We start from the raw sequence: 19369 nt of genomic DNA, 5'->3' as shown, positions 1-19369 counted from the left end.
GGCTCAGAGCTGATCCTTCCTCGCGCGTTGTTTTCTTTTTTGTGAGTTAATCCTCTCCCTTATAAGGCCGTTTGGCATTTTAGCTCCTTTGGGAACGAAATGGTATCACTCCGCCTCGAAACTTCACGTCTCTAATAGAGTAGTTTACCCCGGGTGGGTTTAGTTTTGCCGACTTCTGACTCAAGGCATGTGATAAAATCTCTGTGTCCTTGCAGGGAGATAATATGTCAGAACAAGAACCCCGGCCAACATCTCACCGGGCTGTTAGCATTCGCATTAGCACTAACACGTTTCGTCCGGTTCCATATATTACATCGGTGTTCACGATTGGCAAACTTGTTAGGGGAGTTTGGTTGATCGACAGCCTCGGTTAGCGTGTTGGTGTCAAGGTTATGCAACGTGGGGCCACAGTGTTGCGTACGTAACAACCCCCTTCAGGATATTTTAGTAATTCTGATTTTTAAAATGCGATGTCATCTCGGGGATCGCTTCTCGTGAGCGCATAAGTAAATGGCAAGAGAACTCCAGGGATCTGTTTTCTGGTCTAAATCGAGGTTACTTTGCCAACTTGAACTATTGAGATTTTTATGAAATTCTGGTAGATTTTGAAGAATGATGAAGATGTCAACTGATGAGGACGGGGGCAGGAGGTTCCCAAAAAATCTGTATTGGCAATTCAAATAATATTCAAACATTTATACACTAGCTTGAAAACAACATACATTGCTCCCTTTCGTCCTTCGATAAGAGCCTTTTGATATGTGCGGGTGCGATTGGAGCATGCCACAAGATTCGGTTGTAGCAAGTCGGGGATTCGACCAAATTCTGCATCATTGAGAAATTTGCATTTACCACGTCTACAACATGTCTATGCACTCTGGATGATGAATTTCTTAGGAGATGTTCCGTGGCAATGCTATTCTCTATTTCCACCGCGTTCCCCGTTTTTTTTTGAGTCCAAACACTCAAACGGTGATGTCTCACTATCCATATCTTGGACCACAAGATATTGATTGTGAAGCGAAAGCCGTGGTAGCAGAAAAATAAATTAAACGATGAATCTTTGCCAAACAATTCCGAAAAATCCTTTAGTTCACGGACCTTTGGGTTACTTTCCCAGGAAATATTGGGATTCCTGTGGATGCGTCTAATTATACTAATTATACAATAATTGTTCTTATCGACTACACTTCTTGTGAATACTGGGTCCATGGAATGCCTTACAGTTGGATTTGTGAACTGCTTCTTTGATTAATTCGGCAGTTGACCAATTTATTTGATTTGCCGCGGAGCCTCAATTGTGAAGTCTTCCATGGTTACTTTCAAAGGTAGGGAATGTACCTGAAGGAAGTGTAACGTTACTATGATTCATTCCATATATGTGTTAATTCCGACCTTATTTAAAAAATTAGATTGATATTTCTCAAATATGTTTCAAAAAAAAAAACTGAAATATAAAATATATGCGCATTCTACCTATATGAACCTGCATATATATATTTCCATATATTACCTGCGCAATATATATATGTAAAATGACGCGAATTTTCCGAATGTTAACCCAATTTCTTAATATTTTTTTTTTAAATTATTTATTTCATTTCGGTACTAAAATCCCGAGTCTAAATTTTTTAGACATCTTTTCTCGAAATGACGTTATTACTTACGTACGTTGCCATGCGATTAGCTGCATTGCTTTTGAAGTCTTCCATTACTTGGAAGTTGAGACAACTTCAAAATCTGTAAAAACATTGCGTCCCGGGCAGTTACTCCTGTCATTTCTGCCGGTAGAAGTTTTGGGTCGGTGTTTTCAAAATAATCGAAATGGCGAATATGACAGATATAGATGCTGTGTGGGAGAGAACCTGTAAAGTGTTCCCTATTCTGAAGAAAACGGTATGACAGTGGACAACAAGTTCGCTACGAATGACTTATTTTCACATTTTCCTCTGGACAGCTTTCGGAAACCTCCGTGGGCAACGAGGATATCGAGCACGTCATACGGGAACTCTCTGCTCTGGGTTTATGCGAATCGGTCTATGAGTCTGCTTTCATTGAATTTGACTTCATTCTTCGCCAGCAGATCGTCCCGAGGTTTTGGAAACATTTCGAAAGTGTTCCCGATCCGGATACGGGCTTCTATAATTTCCAGTTGGCTGTGCACGAGTTGTATAGTGATTTTTCCAGGGCTCAGGAGGTTTTGCGGCGGCTAACACTCTTCCGGCAAGTTTGCCGTCTCAAAAATCAGGAGAAAGTGGCGAAAAGCGAAGAAGCCACGTTCGATGAGCTTTTCAGGAGTGTCCTGCTGTCCCAGCTAGCAGCTAATTTTAATGACATCGTTTATGCGTTCTACAAGGTTTCGTTCAGGATATTCGCAAATAGTTACGATAATAATGGTAACATGTCTACAACAGTGGAGGAAAATGAAATACTCAATGCATTGCTATGTCTCTAGATCAGGACGAGTTTGCCGAAGACATGATTGAATTGAATTGCAATGGTTGCGGCAAAGAGACCGAGCGATGTCGGTGTCAGGAGCTCGTATGCGCTTTTAACACGACAAACAAACATTTGTACAAAATGCATCTTCTAGACAAGTTAGCGGGCTACACACTAACTAATCTAATCCAAGAGAGAATTACGGCACATGTGGAGGAAACGTGTAAAGGTGTTTTTGATGCATCCCACATAAAAAATTTGCAAAAGGTAGGTGATATTTGCTTAATTGCACAGCATATGTTTTTGGCGATATCGTGGTTGATGCTTTCCAAAAGTCCCCGTAGCTATCATGGTCGATCTCCAATTTACAGGTGTGCTGGAAATTGAAGTTGTGTTGTTGCACAAAAACGTCCACTAATTACTCTCAACTTATATCTAACCACCTCGTGTGCTTTTCATAAGGGTAACATTGGCCCTATTGAGCTGAAACTTCACTGACCAAGTCAGAAATTATTGCATTTTGCTCTTGATGCAATTTCTTTGTGGTTAGTGGGGTTTTCCATCTCTTTTCTTTCATCATGACTTAGAACATGGAAGGGATCAACATCTAAAGACTTTCTCTCCATGTTAAAAGTCATGAGTTATACTTTGGGATCTTTTCACAAAAATCTGACAAAGACAAGCGGATCAAAGCTGAATAATAATAAAGCCATAGCCCTAATTTTTAGTAATTGGCTGCAAACCCCTCTTAAGTTCATTTTAGCGGCAGTGTAGGCTATAACATAGAGCATGATCCTACCAAGTTTAGTGGAAAACAAAGTTGTAATAGGTCAAAGTTGTCGCCTTTTTGCAAATTCAAGACTTTGAATGTCAATATCAATCGAAAGTGGATACTCTCACATAAAATATGCATATGCTACTTGCTAGGTACTAATGAGGCAAATGTCCACTGAAATGTTTCTATAAAAGAAATACAAATAAGAAATTCAAACGGAACGCTTATCCAGGTTCCGGTTTCCCGACTTGTTTGTAATTGCTGTGTCTGACAGGATCGGAAAGGTTAGAATTCCGCATCACGTAGGTGAATTGCGACTGCAGTCACTTTATTAATTTGCTGTTTTTGTCGAATTACTTCTGCTCAGTTGCCAAAAAAGGAGCTTGTACTGATTGGATTCATTAAAACAGTAAATAATGATCTCTCATTCTTTTTATTTATCTTGGAGAGAACAGGATATGTTTCTTTACCATACCAATAACATTATATAACAATATTTTCGTTTGTTCTTAATTTTCTGGGGAAATTTTTTAAGACGATGCTACGTTCTTTAATGCACATGTATTGTTAAAGAAATTTTATCCACAACCTAACAGTCATAGTATTGCTCATAGATTTCGTCGTTATGTAGGCTATGGAATCGTCTATCCTCATGTAGGGGGCCAAAAATTCTTCGGAGGATTCTTCTCTCGAACGCGGCCAAGAGTTCGCAATTCTTCTTGCTAAGAACCCAAATCTCCGAGGAATACATGAGGACTGGCAAGATCATTGTCTTGTACAATAAGAGTTTTGACCCTATGGTGAGACGTTTCAAGCGGAAAAGTTTTTGTAAGCTGAAATAGACTCTGTTGGCTGACAACAACCGTGCGCGGATTTCATCATCCTAGCTGTTATTGGTTGTGATTTTCGACCCTAGATAGGAGAAATTTTCAACGGTCTCAAAGTTGTATTCTCCTATCTGTATTCTTCTCGTTTGACCAGTGCGGTTTGATGTTGTTGGCTGGTTCGTTTTCGGTGCTGACGTTGCCACCATATCTTTTATCTTGCCTTCATTGATGTGCAGCCCAAGATCTCGCGCCGCCTGCTCGATCTGGATGAAGGCAGGTTGGACGTCTCGGGTGGTTCTTCCCATGATGCCGATATCGTCAACTTAGGCAGGTAGTTGGGTGGATTTAAAGAGGGTAGTGCCACTCGCATTTACCTCAGCATCACGGATCACCCCTTGTATTAGACCGTTGGTGATGTCGAATGGTCTTGAAAGTGATCCTGCTGCTTTTATCTGGCTTCGCACATTGGTCAGCCTAGTCAGCCTTATTAATTTCGTCGGGATACCGAAGTCTCTCATGGCTGTGTACAGTTTTACCCCGGCTATGCTATCATAGACGGCTTTAAAGTCGATGAATAGATGGTACAACTGGTGTCCTTATTCCAACGGCTTTTCCATCGCTTGCCGCACAGAGAAAATCTGATCTGTTGCTGATTTGCCTGGAGTGAAGCCTCTTTGGTATGGGCCAATGATGTTCTGGGCGTATGGGGCTATCTGGCCTAGCAGGATAGAGGAGAATATCTTATAGATGATACTCAACAACGTGATACCTCTTTAATTATTGCACTGTGGATATCTCCCTTTTTATGTATGAGACAGATAATGCCTCGTTGCCAATCGTCAGGCATTGATTCGCTGTCCCATACCTTGAGCAGAAGTTGATGAACCACTTGGTGTAACTGGTCGCCTCCATATTTAACCAATTCGGCTGTAATTCCATCGGCTGCAGGCGACTTATGATTTTTTAGCCCATGAATTGCACGACCTGTTTCTCCTAAACTTGGTGGTGGCAGTATTTGTCCGTCGTCTTCAGTTGGCGGGAGCTCCAACTCGCCTATGTTCTGGTTTTTCAGTAGCTCATCAAAGTACTCAGATATCAGATCATCAGATCGGCTAATAATTCATGATCTTAGGCGCTGTAATTCTGTTGAGTATGATTCAAGGCATCGCATTTCACAGGCTAAAAGTTACCTGTGTGAACTCGAATAGTTCGGTAGGTGTAGAAATTGCTGTTTTTGGAATATCTTCGGGAGCTAAATAATGCGCAAAATCTTGAATGAGTGAAGAGGAATGGGGTACCGAAGATGGAAGATAAATTGTCGTTCAAACTGTTTCCGCGCAACAGTTGCTTCTGGGGTGAGAAAGGAAGCACCTTCTGGAAGATTGGGGGACCAGTATTGTTGATGTGGTACTGAACATCATGCTTAACTTACTGAGATATCCTGCATTCAGTAGTCATATTGCGATATTGGAGAAGTGCGCGAATGCGTTGGGCATCAACGTTCTCAAAAACGATGGAAGGAATCTTGTTTGCGCAGTGACGACCTATGCTGCATATCTACCAGCAGGTCACAGTGACACAACAAGTCTGCGCCCAAAATAGGGACACTGTCAACTGAAGCGCCACGAAAAAGCGCTACGCAAGGAGACTTGGCGGGCCACCTCCGTGACGGGGGCGCGCGTACACCTCGCAGATTTTGTTTGCTGTCGCTGCCAGGGAATCATCGTCGTCAAAGGATTCAACTTGGCTGTTTCATCTACTGACAGGTGCCTGATGAACTGATCTTTCACCCGTTTGGCGACTAGTGCAACTGACTCCTCGTCCAAGCCGACCAAAGCGTGATTAAATTTAGGGGTTTCCGCCGTGACGCCCACCAGTGCGAACAACGCCTCCAACTGAAGGAAACACATCTTCGGTTACCGCCGCCAAAACGGTGGCACCGTAATCCAAATGGCAGTAAGGGTGGCAGAAGGTCCTGCGAACCCATTATTTTCGCGCGACATCCTTATACCAAGTGCCGCGGCGGAACAAAACCGCCAGTAAGGTTGTAGTAAATGTAAGTTTCTTTACAATTTATGAGCTAAAATTCATTTGAGTTCAGCCAATACAGTCTAAGGAGAAACGGCACGTTGCGTTGATTTAAAATGAATTTGAAAGGACACGCTCGTTTACGAACAAACAGAAAACTAAATAAAATTGCAACGAACATTTCAAACGAAAAACTAAATAGGAAACAATAGAAAATGCTGGTTTGAGAACGATCAAATCCAACTGTATTGCAATTATCAACTGGATGTAGTTTTTAAATTTGTTGTGGGTTATAGAAAGAACATCTAAACGTGTCAACTAACAACTTAGAACAATACAACATCATTTCGTTCGGCGAATTCGAATACGATGTACTGCAGCGTCCGGTCATACACGTGGAATTTTAACGCCGGCAACGTTTTGCTTATTTTGACAAATGAGGGTAATAATCTCTGCCGAGCGCACAGTGTACTGTAGTGTACCGCTACGGTCTTAAATGAAGTACTCTAAAACACTTGAAGGTCCTGATCCAATACGGATTGTTGCGTTTACGATTATTATTATTAATTTTCTCAGATACAAAAACAATTGCCTTATAATTTGTTAAACTAAGAATTAAATTGTTTGACTTTGCCACAGCGATAACTTAAGAAGTACGTTAAACTGGACTTCATGAATTTGCTCTTGCTGACTCTCGAAATTGTTGTTCGCAGTCTGGGGAGAAAGACTTCGAAAAAACAATTTTCGCTTTCAAAAATTGTTGTTGACTTGCAATTGCATACGTTCGCTCCGCCACAACGAATCCGTTTGTACCTGTTTTGCTTTGTTTTTTTAGGAAGCTTAAATTGTGTAGTTTCAAGAATTAATTAAACGATGTAGCACAAATAATAGTTTTCCTTTCTCCACAAATGTTTATGAAGTAGCAAATTTGAATAACCAATCAGTAAGAACAGAGGAATTTCGCTTCATACTCGACAAAAATCGAGGAAAAATTTAACTGACGTGTGAAAAGCTATGAAGAAGGAAGATTGTGTGGAGTATTATTGTCCAATAGTCGAAAAAGTGAACCAATTTGATAATACAATTGTCCTTGCGCTTTTCTCTGCACCGAGCTGATTCCAGCCAAGAAGATGGAGAGTGCCGTCGCCACACAGTCAGGGAGGGCGAGTAGGGCGGGGTTTGCAAGCGACTTATTTGAAGTAGCTTTTGCCACGAAGCCTCATCCGACGTTATATCATGGAAATCGAGATGGCCCTCTAAAACCTTATGCTCCTCAATAGTGATATCAACATCAAATTGGAAAATTTTAATACCTTATATTCAGGTGATACGTCGGCTCCCATAGTTTACATAAAATACTAATAGACTACGGATTATTCAATCAGTATTATCACACAAATTGGTTGTTGGAAGTACCTGTTTTACGCGGAAAGCGGTCCAGGGTTCCAGTCCAGAATAAGGATCCGTTGACCAGAAACAGAAAGATACTTTCCAATTGGCCTGGTATGCCATCAAGTGGATGGCGGACCCCCTTCCATTCCTAAACACAAACTTAATTCTTCTCATTAAAAAAATCTCAGAAAGGCACGTGAAACTAACTTTCCACAGTGGTTTCCACCCTTAAATATTGCAAAATATGACGAAAATAGACAAATTGGTGAAGGGCATTTGATAGTAGAAGTGCAAAGCCCATTTGGTGCGCTTGCATAATTTGAAATGGTTACACTTATCGGCAAGAAATTTGGTGGAAAAATTGAAATTTTGAACCCCTCTGCATGTAGTGAATAACATCGTCCACCCGTGGACTCCCAAATATAGAAAAAGGGGCGTAGAATTTATTTTTCACCAAATATAGACATGTGGGATATTAAATAAAAGATTTCGTTTAGTACACCCCAAAGTCGGTTTCATTTTTGACACCAGTTTTAAAGGGGGAGGGACTGCGGGGGGTAGCAAGTGATTATTTATTATTTATTCCATCACGTTCTTCTTGATTAACTCCCTCGTATATTAACGCTCATTTCTCAAGTTAGAAAATATAACGACCAGCAATCAATTAGTTTTGTTGCTTATTCGAATTCCATCAACTTCGTGTTATGTCGACAGCGAAAATTTTCGTTATTCCCTCAGAAATAATTATATTTGCATATTGTGTGAGCAGTTTTTTGTACAATTTCAAGGCCTAATTGTGCAATTGTATTGTCTCAAAGTTAAACCAACCTTTCCCTGATTACATAATTTTAAATTAATACATTGATTTTGACCAATTTCCAAGTTACGCGATCTTTTGCAAAAGCCGTTGCTTTAAGTGTTTACTAATAATCCTTCAACTGCCACATCTATATTTTTTCCTAAAGTATAGAGCTCCGATCCAGTTAATTAAAATTAAGTCGATCACCGTCACGAAACACGACCCGACCATGATAGCCAAATAGCTGGCATCAATCGTTCAAAGCAGCCTTTTAAGTACGTTTAAAATTTTGTTAATCGCTACGCGTCGCAATATTAATTTGAAATGAATTTTTATTTCAGTGGTTAGATACAATTGTCATAAATTGGCTTACAAGAATATTTAACCGAGGCTCATCGAAGATCAGTGAAGGAGATGGTTATACACATAACGTCATAGAAAATTTTCGAATAAAATTAAGCTACTTTTTGTACGAAACCTATGCAAAACTGATTATCGACCAATTTTTCAATATTATAATTGGTAATTTATTGCAATTATTAGCAAGAGAAATTCGTTGTTTGATAAAGCCCAAACTTTAGATTTTCCTGATTCACAGTTGGCTATCGACGATCTAAAAGTCTGTTTGGAAAAAATCGATCTTAGAAAACATCTGATCAAAACCTTGAAGCAATCCTTGGAAGCCCGCCTGCTGCACCCTGGAGTAAATACTATGGATATTTTAACAGGCTATGTGGCTGCGATTAAAGCTATAAGACATTTGGATCCGAGCGGTGTCTTATTGGAGACGACAACAGAACCAATCAAAGAATACCTTCGAAAGCGCAGTGACACCGTGCGATGTGTTATAACCGGACTAACTGAGGAAGGTCCAACTGATTTAGCAGAGGAACTAGCTAAAAGCGAGACATTGAAAGAGAACGTGGACGTGAAAGGCAAGGACGAAATGTTGAATTGGGAGGTATGGAATCCGGACCCAATTGACGCCAGTCCAGGTAGTGAAATTCGGATAATTTCACGATTACATTGGTATTTTAAATATTTTGATTTTTTCAGTTCCTAGACCCAAACGAACGAGCCGTTCTGCAGATATAATTTCAATGGTTGTAGATATTTACGGTAGCAAAGAGCTTTTTGTCAATGAGTATCGAAATCTGCTGGCAGATCGGCTCTTAGTGCAGCTTGACTTTAATCCCGAAAAGGAAATACGTAACCTTGAACTACTGAAACTCCGTTTTGGAGATTCCCTACTGCATAGCTGCGAAGTAATGCTTAAGGACATTAGCGACTCGAAACGTATCAACTCACATATTCAGAGTGACCTAAACTATAGTAATGGTACTTCATCCCTTGCTTCAATCCAAACAATCCGGCAATACTTTTGTGTTATGTTTCCAGGCAAAGCTTTTCCAATATCATCTCTTATACTATCCTCACAATTCTGGCCGGCATTCAATAAGGAGACACTAGAATTGCCTGATGAAATACAGGACGAGTTTAAGAAGTATACCACATCCTATGAAGCTTATAAAGGAAACAGAACATTAGTTTGGCGACCAGTTACAGGGAGAGTCGTACTGGAGATTGAATTGGCTGGAAGAACTTTAGAAATGACTGTTAATCCGACGCAGGCGGCAATAATTCATTATTTTCAAGAGAGAAGTACGTTTGAAGACTGACTACTAACGTTTTCATTTAATTCATCGTTTGTAATTTTAGATGAATGGGCTTTAGAAGAACTCAGCGGGTTACTAAAGATCCCACCGTCGATTCTTCGCAAGCGGATAAGTTTTTGGCAGACCCAAGGCTTAATAAAAGAGCGTGATACCGATATCTATACGTTGATTGACGAAATGGAGCAAAGCCAAGTGGATCCATCACAATCTCAAGAAATTTGCGAAGAGGATGAATCGGAAAGCGCAATGGCCTCAGCAAGTGATCAACGAGAAGAAGAGTTACAGGTAATGATCACCGAATATGTGTACTTCTTTTTATATTTGAGTCGCTACTTCCAAAGGTGTTCTGGTCGTACATCGTGGGTATGTTGACAAATCTGGACTCCATGCCGATCGAAAGAATTCATCAGATGTTGAAAATGTTTGCGTCACACGGTTCTGGTGTCGAATTTACTCAAGAGGAGCTGAAGAATTTTCTTCAGCGTAAAGTTCGCGAATACAAATTAATATACAATGGAGGAGTTTATCATCTGCCAAAATAGGCATCGAATTTCTATTTATTGTTTATTTTCAATTTGTACAAATACATCCGTTGTAATTAAAAATATTATGTTTAGAACTAGAAACTATTCATCATCTTGTTCAGGTTCTGCGTCGTCGACTTCCATTGTGTCATCTTTCTTTGACGATGCTTTACTGTCCTTTTTCTCCTTTATCACTTTTCGATAATTTTCCAGATCTTCGTTCAGGGGTGCGACGAAACTTTCAAACTCCAATTGATCCAATGCTTCAAGGATATGTTGGGCTGTAATTGCTTTATGGTTTTTCTTGCGGGCTACGGCTGTCGACGAGGCGGTAAGGTAGATAACAAACACAGACGCTGCCCGAGCGATAGCTGCACGTGCTTCCTTGCTCACGTTAGCAGAAGGAGGCAATGCTTCCTTAATCAAACGTGCTACCACAGCGGCTGGGAGGTTCAGGTCCTCAATACGTTCTACCATTTTAGATGAGCTGCTTTATTCTGTGGAAAAATTGATAAATTTTAGAACAAATGTAAATGAATCTTTGGAATTTGAAATCAGTTTTGCTTTACGCTACTGGATGACAATCAATTAATGTAATGGTTATTTCATATAGGCAGGACTTTTATGTATATCTGATCTAGATAGGGCATATCTACAAAAAAGGTGTTAATTAGTCACAACCTTTTACGCCTTGTAAAATTTTCATAAAAATACTAGCGAAAGAGTTAAGTCTATACGCGGATGAGACGATTGGTGAATACCAAGATGTCGGACTAGGAGATCGACAATTGACCAGGTTTTTGCCGTCAAAAAAGTACTCGCCCGTGATTACTACGCTGATTTGACTTGGGTACTTATTCATAGCTAAGTCGACTGGTAATCCGACGTCAAGTCAGAATACAAATCCCTCTACCACCAGTGAGATTTGAACCACGACTTCCCAAGTGCTTTAACCATTGGACACCCAGTGGGAACCTTTAAACCACTGAAATCACCCAGAGTAGATGACAGTTTCCCAGCACTACTCCTGAGGCGGGCAAAACTGGTTTTTATTCTCAAAGCGGGCATTTCACCCGAAATCTTTCTGACCAATGTCTCCGACATCCTTTGTATATAAAACAGTCGCAAAAACAACAATATTAGGTCTGACTTTCTACCTGTAATTCTCTACATCGATGTTAACCTGCTCACCGGGTAGGGCAGTCATCCGAAATTGACCTGTATCAGCTGACGGATGAATTACGCGATACGTTTAGGACATCAAAAGAGCGATATCCTAATCCGCAAGAGAATAGCAAACATCCTGGGATTCAGGATGAGTACAATGTTAGAAAATAGGTAACTAGAAGTGCTGACAGATATAAACTCTATTGACATGCAAACTACTCAAGGTTGTTCGCAGGGTGGGGTACTATCGCCGCTAATGTAGAGTACAGTAGTTGATGAACTCCTAGGAGAGCAGTTCAGAGTTATGTGGACAACATCGTATTAATCTGTAGGGGTAAATATGTCATAGAATTAGCATTGGTAGTACTCAAAGCAGGAGAGCGGGGCTGCATATATAGCCAAAGCTACCATAGCACCATCATTCAAGGCAACCACAGCAAGGAGGGTAATTTTCAAGATGTTCGGAGATATCAGCGAAGTGGAGAGCTGCCTAAATGAAGATTGACAGTATTTCAAGGCGCCATCCCGAATTACTTCTTCTTCGGAGTCGACCCATCTTGATCGGTTGCACCATTTTGCTCGGCCAAAGACCTGATCTAGATGGAGTCGCGAGGCTCTTAAATCACATTCAGAGTATCAAGCCATCGTTTCGGCCGAGCTTTTTGGTCATTTCTCAAAAACCTCGATGTTCAGATCAACCTTGGCAATTCTAGACAGTGCGAATTATATGACCATACGAAGTCACCTCTCTCGCAACTTTTCCACAATCGGTGCAACCTCATATCGAAAGCTACATGTTACGTGTTATGCTACTGATCTAATGCAACATCTCCGCCTCCATTACCGCGAGGTGCCATTTATTAATAATCGGTGGCGCAACAATCCATGTTGAATCAGGGCCTTGAAGTGTGTTAGAGCACTTCATTCAAGACCGTAAAGGTACACTACAGTAGACTGTAGGAGGCAATGTGGTCAGCATTGCGTTTGCCCGAGATTATTACCCTGATTTGAGTCAGGTACTCACATACATTGTTCGGAGATATTTAAATCGCCCAGTTTTTGGGCACGTCACGTGCCACTGACAGTGAGACTGCTTGTTTAGTTTTGCTATTAGACGCTAGCAAAACACCATCGGCATGAAGCAGTGTGTAGGACGTTGGATGTGCCATGTGACAATGTCCATAACAAGAACAAAGAGGAGTGTTAAGAGTGCGTTTCATTGATGAACACTGACACAAAACGGTTTCACTTCGAATTTTACTTTTCCGATCAGGGTAGAGCAATTTAACCCAGCGCACCAGTTCTTCTGGCACTAGGTGTTGCGCTAGGCGAATTCGTGTGGCACTGGTTCAAATGCCTGCTCTAAATCCAGAAATGCAAAGTAAAGAGGGCGATGCTTCTCGCGGTGTTCCACATGAGTAACCGAGTAGCATATATTGAATCATGTAAAGTCCAAACTTATCCTTTTCAATAGAACTAAAGAATACTCGGTAACCTGAAAATCAACCAAAACACAATCGTAAACGTCTATCGTATTAAATACTTGAGTATTCTCCTTACAAAGAACCGTATCAGTAGGCCACATTTCTCCGATAAAATAATGAAAAATTCCCTATCAAAGGACGTGATCCACTCTCTAACGAATTGAACCTCCAACCTACACCCCCAAAAAGATCTCAGCATCTCTTTTTAGGATTAGAGCTGACTATGTAACGTTGCTCAATCTAAACATGCCCAATTACACACTGTCCAAAGTAGAATCGCAACACAGAATCCAAATAAAACGCTTCTTGGGTCTTTCTAACTCAACACCGAACGACGTTGTGTACGTTTTTGCTAAAGAACTCCCAATTGAATATCGACAGACAATCCCTGAGCTCCTTAATAAACATCTTCCTCTATCATTTCCAAAATAGATCTCCTGGACCACAACCAACTTCCCCACACGGCAAAATCCTACCTGAATATAACCTCATAGTACAAATACAGTTATTCGGTCAGTCAAGGAAACCAAAAACCTCTTTGTACATCTAAACACAGATCCAACCCTACTACAATCGGAACACTCAGAGGGCCTCAAATGCCATCTCGAAACCCTTCTTTCATGAGGTTATGTAGTCTTTTTACGAATTCATCGAAATCCTCTCAAAGTACCACCTCTGCGACCCTGCACCTAAACTCCAACGGCACCCACAATAGAAAAATTAATCCAAACGCTTCTGTCCGAGCAGCCGAACTCACAGTCATAAATTTAGTTTCCAAAAAGTGTCAGTCACCAAAAATTGCAATATTCGCAGATAGCAAGACGTCATGCTGAAAAGTGAACACCACAGACACTATAGTTCAAGACATATTTGATAACATCCAAACCCTAAATCTGAATGCTTAATTTTCTGGATCCCCGGGCAAAAAAAAATCACCAAAAACTAAGGTTGAAGAAGAAGCTAAGAGAGTCCACGCGCTAATTACGATCGCAAAAACGTGCATATTAAGCAACGATGTCCTTCAAATAGCCCACTCATGATTAGAAGCGGTGTGATATTTCATATACCACATCATCATCATCAACGGCGCAACAACCGATATCGACAGGCCTGCCTTGACAAGTCCACCAATTCGATATCCCTAAAAGCTGTCTGGTGTCCTAACCTACGCTTTCACTCCATCAGGGTCTGCCTCGTCTTCTTTTTCTACCATAGATATTGCCCTTATAGACTTCGGGCTGGATCATCCTCATCTATAGGGATTAGTGACCTGCCCATCGCAACCTATTGAGCCGGATTTTATCCACAACCTGATGATCATGGTATCGCTCATACATTTCGTTGTTATGTAGGCTACGGAATCGTCCATCCTCATGTAGGGGACCAAAAATTCTTCAGAGGATTCTTCTTCGAACGCGGCCAAGAGTTCGCAATCTTTCTTGCTAAGGACCCAAGTTTCCGAGGAATACATGAGGACTGGCAAGATCATAGTCTTGTACAGTAAGAGCTTTGACCCTATGGTGAGACGTTTCCAGTGGAACAGTTTTTGTAAGCTGCAATAGGCTCTGTTGGCTTCCAAGAACTGTGTGCGGATTTCATCGTCGTAGTTGTTGTGCGGTTGTGTTTTTAGACCCTAGATAGGATGAAATGATTAACGATCTCAAAGTCGTATGCTCCTATCTTTATTCTTCTCGTTTGACCAGTGCAATTTGATGTTGTTGATGGGTTGGTTTTTGGTGCTGACGTTGCCATCATATATTTCGTCTTGCTTTCATTGATGTGCAGCCTAAGATCTCGCGCCGCCTGCTCGATCTAGATGAAAGCAGTTTGCACGTCTCGAGTTGTTCTTCCTATGATACCGATATCGTCAATGTAGGCCAGTAGTTGGGTGGACAGGGTGGTGCCACTCGCATTTAACCTCAGCATCACGGATCACTTTCTCGAAGGTCAGATTAAAGAGGACGCATGATGAGGCATCCCCTTGTATTAGATCGTTGCTGATGCCGAATGGTCTCGAGAGTGATCCTGCTGCTTTTATCTACACACATTGGTCAGAATCAGCCTAGTTAGTCTTATTAATTTCGTCGAGATACTGGATTTTTTCATGGTCGTGTACAATTTTACCCTGGCCGTGCTATCATAGGTGGCATTAAAGTAGATGAAAAGAGGGTGTCCGGATAACTTAGAGCACAAGGCTGTCATACGGAAGGTCGCAGTTCGAATCTCACTGGTGGCAGTAAGATTTGTATCGTGATTTGACGTCGGATACCAGTCGACTCAGCTGCAAATGAATACCAGAGTCAAATCAGGGTAATAATTTCGGGCGAGCGCAATGTTGACCTTGTTATGCTATGCACATTGCCTCCTACAGTATACTGTAGTGTACCGTTGCGGTCTTGAATGAAGTGCATATTCCTGATCAGTGTGAAGTGTGCAAGACCCTGATCCAATATGGATTGTTGCGCCAACGATTATTATTATTAAAAGAGGGTGCAACTAATGTCTATATTCCAAAAGTTTTTCAATCGCTTGCCGGGAAAATCTTATCTGTTGCTGATTTGCCTGGAGTAAAGCCTCTTTGGTATGGGCCGATGATGTCTTGAGCGTATGGGGCTATCCGACCTAACAAGATACCGGAGAGTATTTTATAGATGGTATTCATCGACGTGATACCTCTACGATTGCTGCACTGCGCGGCGACTTATGATTTTGAAACCGTGAATTGAACGGACTGTTTCTTCTATACTTGGTGGTGGTAGTATTTGTCCGTCGTCTTCAGTTGGCGGGACCTCCAGCTCGTCGATATCTGGTTGTTGGGCACTTCATCATACTAAACCCATCGTGCTAATATGTCCATTCTGTCGGAAATCAGATTTCCCTCTTTGTCTCGGCAGGATGAACATCGAGGTGTGTAAGACTTCATCCTGCTGACTTGTTGGTAAAACTTTCATACCTGGTTCGGTTGCTCTCTGTACTTTTCGAGTTCACACACCTGTTGGTTTTCCCACACTTCCTTTTTCCGTCTGTGGAATTGCTTCTCTGCTCGCCGGAGTGCGTGATAAACCTCCGCGCGTACCCGCGGTTTGCAGCATTCTTCCGTTCCGTTGCTAGCTTACGTTCATCGTCAAACCAGCCGTTCCGACTCCTTTTGCAGCTGGGGCCAAGTATGTTTGCGGCCGCAGCAATGATAACGTTCTTCAGGTGGTTATGAAGATAATTTGTTGATGCTTCATCTCCAGGATCTATCTTGACTGCGGTTATTGCGGCATCCATTTCCCCCTTATCCGTCTTGCGGAGGGCTGCGCTGTTGATTACTTCAATGTTAACTTTCACCTGATTATCAGAAGGGATTGTAGGTGGTGTTCTTAATCAAGCCCGGAGCATCATGCCATGCCATGTTTTCGATTAACACGTGGTCAATATGGGTGAAAATGGTTCCGTCTGGAGAGGCCCACGTTTGTTTGTGGATCGCTTTCCGCACAAACCAGGTACTTCCAACAACCATTTCGTGTGACACTGCTAATTGAATAATCCACAGTCCGCTATCATTTGTATTTTTATGTAAGCTATTGGAGCCGACGTATCGCCTGAGTACGGGCTCCGTTCTTACTTGACTGTTAAAATTCCCAAGTATGATTTTGATATCATCCCTGGGACGGGCTTCGAGGGTTCGTTCTGCTGCCTCGTAAGGTATCCTTCTCCGACTCTGCAGTGTTCTCTATAGGGGCGAGCACGTTAATAGGGCTTATATTTCAAAATTTTCCTCGCATGCACGGAGTGCATAGCCCTTCGCTTATATTTTCAAAGCCGGTTTCATTCTTTGGCTAAGATACCTACTCTGAGCACATGGTTTACTGGATGGCCAATATAATATATGGTGTAGTGGCTCTTCTCCAGGAAACCGGTCCCTGCTCAACGCATCTTCTGCAGCGATGTTACATCAGCCCAATATGGGCACAGGGAATCGGCTAGCTGCTTGGCAGCTCTTCTATGCAAAGAGCGCATGTTCCATGAGAAAATGCGCAAATTGTTATACTGTTTACGTTGCCGTTGCTCGTCGTTGTGTTCAGTCCAGTCGAAGGCTTCTTTTGTGACTTCGTAACAAGTTGTTTTCCGTGTAAGGTTGTCCACCATCTCCACAGCTTCTGTAAGATATTCCTTTTCCGCAAAATGCAAACTGATGTAAAAGCATGCACGAGCCAAATAAATTAAAACCGCAAACAGGATTATCACCAACCACGCCTTCAACAAAAGGTATCTGCTCAAACTCGAAGAGCATCCTGAGGCACTCTGTCTAACCTGCTACGTCCCAGAAGACAACCAGCACATCCTTATCAATTGTCCAAAATACTATTCAAACTTTCTCATAAACCAAACAGATCTCAACGCCGCTCTCAAACATAGCCACCCAGACCAATGGTTGCACTCAGCTAAGCTAATCAATAACATCGATATCTAGCATAGTACACAAAATAATTACAATACTCAATTAATCGAATTAATACAATTATAAAGCACTTAAAAACAAAAAATATATATACACTACTGCGCTAAACACATGAAGAAATCTTGCAAACATGAAACATCCTGAAAAGTTTGTTAACAGAAAAACAAGGACCAAACAGCTAGAACTCTAGCTACCCACATTCAGCTGGAAATACAGTCATCAGGTTAGCCAACCGATGACATGACATTGACAAATTTCAGGCAAAAGCACAAATGTCACCACAGGAGGAGAAAGAAGATTGATCTGAACGTTGAACATTGAGGTTGACGAGGAATGAGCAAAAGGTCGGCCGAAACAACGATGGCTTGATACTCTGGATTTGGTTTCAAAGCCCCACAACTTCATCCAGATCAGATCATGAAGATTTTTGAACGCATTCTTGACAATTCTACTCGGGACAACCTTCAAATAACCGGTCTATCAAGAACTGCTGAACTACTGACGCAATACACGCTGCGCGGTTACTCATGGTGAGGCACTGTGGGAAGCATCCCCCTCTTTATATCGCATTTCTAGATCTGGAGAAAGCTTTTGCCCCTGTGCCACACAAACTCATCTGGTATGCTCTACGACAGCAGTTGGTGATCTACATTGATTTGAAAAGTGAAGTTCGAAATGCGGCGGGTATATCGAAATCGCTTTCGCGTCTCTGGCAGTGTTCATCAAGGAAGTGTCCTTTCACCACTCCTCTTTGTTCTTGTTATGGACACTGCCACACATGACGTCCAAAGTCAGCACAATATACACTACATTATGCAGTTGATGTTTTCCAAGCGTCTAACAGCAATGAATTTTTGTTGACCCAACAGGCACTATCACCGCCAGTGGGCCAGTGCTATTAGCGAATTTAGAACTGCCTTATGAAATTGCTTCACGCATTAGCGCAATCTGAATGAAGTGGCCTTTCACAACTGGTGTTCTTTTTGATCGACGTATCAACGAACTTCTCAAATCCAAAATGTACAGCAATGTTGTGTGCACAGTCGTCGTCTATAGTTCTGAGTGTTGCCCGACAAAGATGTTGCGTTGGACTAGTAGCGTAACACGCCTTTATTACATCCAAAATGAGGATATCCTCCATCGATATGGGGTTGCATCGACCCTGGGAAAATCGCTAGAAAGATTTCTTCGATGGTATGGCTACGTAATTTGCGCTAACGAGAATTCATTTCCCCAAGATTGGCCTGAACATCGAAGTCAATTTGTAAGCGACCAGAATCCCGGCCAAAACAACCATGGTGCCAAGCTTTTCACACAAAATGGTGCAACCAATGACGAGCTGACCCAGGTTTTGAACGGGACAAAGGTTTAAGAAAAAGAACGCCTCCAACACGAAAAAGTTTCGGGAAGCTAAGCCTTAAAACAGGTGTAATGAAAAGCCTTTAATAAAATAAATCGGAGGGCATCCATCCATCAAGGAAATATGTTGGTTGCTCGAAGAGGTTATAGGAATGTTAAATGTATATTGGACTGATTCAATTACGAACTGAAAATACTCACGTCAAATTTCAAATATTTAGATGCCGGTTTAGGTACGCACAATCTCCTCTTTCGATAGCTCTCCTTGCCAATACTTTGTATCAATCTCAGTGTAACAAGCACCAGCCTCTCCAGACGGAACACTAACACGGTTCTGACTTTGGCGCGAATTGTGTTTACAATTGGCGGAAAATGACAGATGTCAACTTGTTGTCAACAATTATGCGACATCAACCGTTGCCGTGCGTGTACCGGCGTTAGATACGCTAGTC

General features: G+C 41.7%; 2 protein-coding genes across 2 annotated transcripts; one reads left to right on the top strand and one right to left on the bottom strand.

Moving 5' to 3' along the window:
- The first annotated feature begins 1716 nt into the window (after nucleotides 1-1716).
- LOC119653642 (anaphase-promoting complex subunit 2) lies at nucleotides 1717-10555 on the top strand. Its single transcript, XM_038058457.1, has 9 exons — nucleotides 1717-1896; nucleotides 1958-2396; nucleotides 2456-2706; nucleotides 8602-8782; nucleotides 8842-9255; nucleotides 9317-9598; nucleotides 9659-9922; nucleotides 9980-10221; nucleotides 10278-10555. The coding sequence occupies exons 1-9, from the start codon at nucleotides 1825-1827 to the stop codon at nucleotides 10476-10478; spliced, it is 2346 nt and encodes a 781-aa protein (XP_037914385.1). The 5' UTR covers nucleotides 1717-1824; the 3' UTR covers nucleotides 10479-10555.
- Nucleotides 10459-19274, bottom strand: LOC119653673 (DNA polymerase epsilon subunit 3). The gene is made up of 2 exons (XM_038058512.1): nucleotides 19119-19274; nucleotides 10459-10957 (listed from the first exon to the last, which is right to left on the bottom strand). Exon 2 carries the CDS (start codon nucleotides 10935-10937, stop codon nucleotides 10563-10565), a length of 375 nt encoding a protein of 124 aa, XP_037914440.1. The 5' UTR covers nucleotides 10938-10957; nucleotides 19119-19274; the 3' UTR covers nucleotides 10459-10562.
- Between the last annotated feature and the right edge of the window lie 95 nt (nucleotides 19275-19369).

Source organism: Hermetia illucens, chromosome 1 (assembly GCF_905115235.1).
Source record: "Hermetia illucens chromosome 1, iHerIll2.2.curated.20191125, whole genome shotgun sequence".
Lineage (NCBI taxonomy): Eukaryota > Metazoa > Arthropoda > Insecta > Diptera > Stratiomyidae > Hermetia > Hermetia illucens.
The sequence above is the reverse complement of the archived record's forward strand: the minus strand, read 5'-3'. Positions and strand labels throughout refer to the sequence as shown.

Excerpts from the sequence above, each read along its gene's own strand:
- LOC119653673 (XM_038058512.1), bottom strand. The coding sequence starts at position 10,937 with ATGGTAGAACGTATTGAGGACCTGAACCTCCCAGCCGCTGTGGTAGCA.
- LOC119653642 (XM_038058457.1), top strand. The coding sequence starts at position 1,825 with ATGGCGAATATGACAGATATAGATGCTGTGTGGGAGAGAACCTGTAAA. Across the intron at positions 9,256-9,316 it reads CCCAATTGACGCCAGTCCAG|TTCCTAGACCCAAACGAACG; the intron begins GTAGTGAAATTC and ends TGATTTTTTCAG. Across the intron at positions 10,222-10,277 it reads AACGAGAAGAAGAGTTACAG|GTGTTCTGGTCGTACATCGT; the intron begins GTAATGATCACC and ends CTACTTCCAAAG.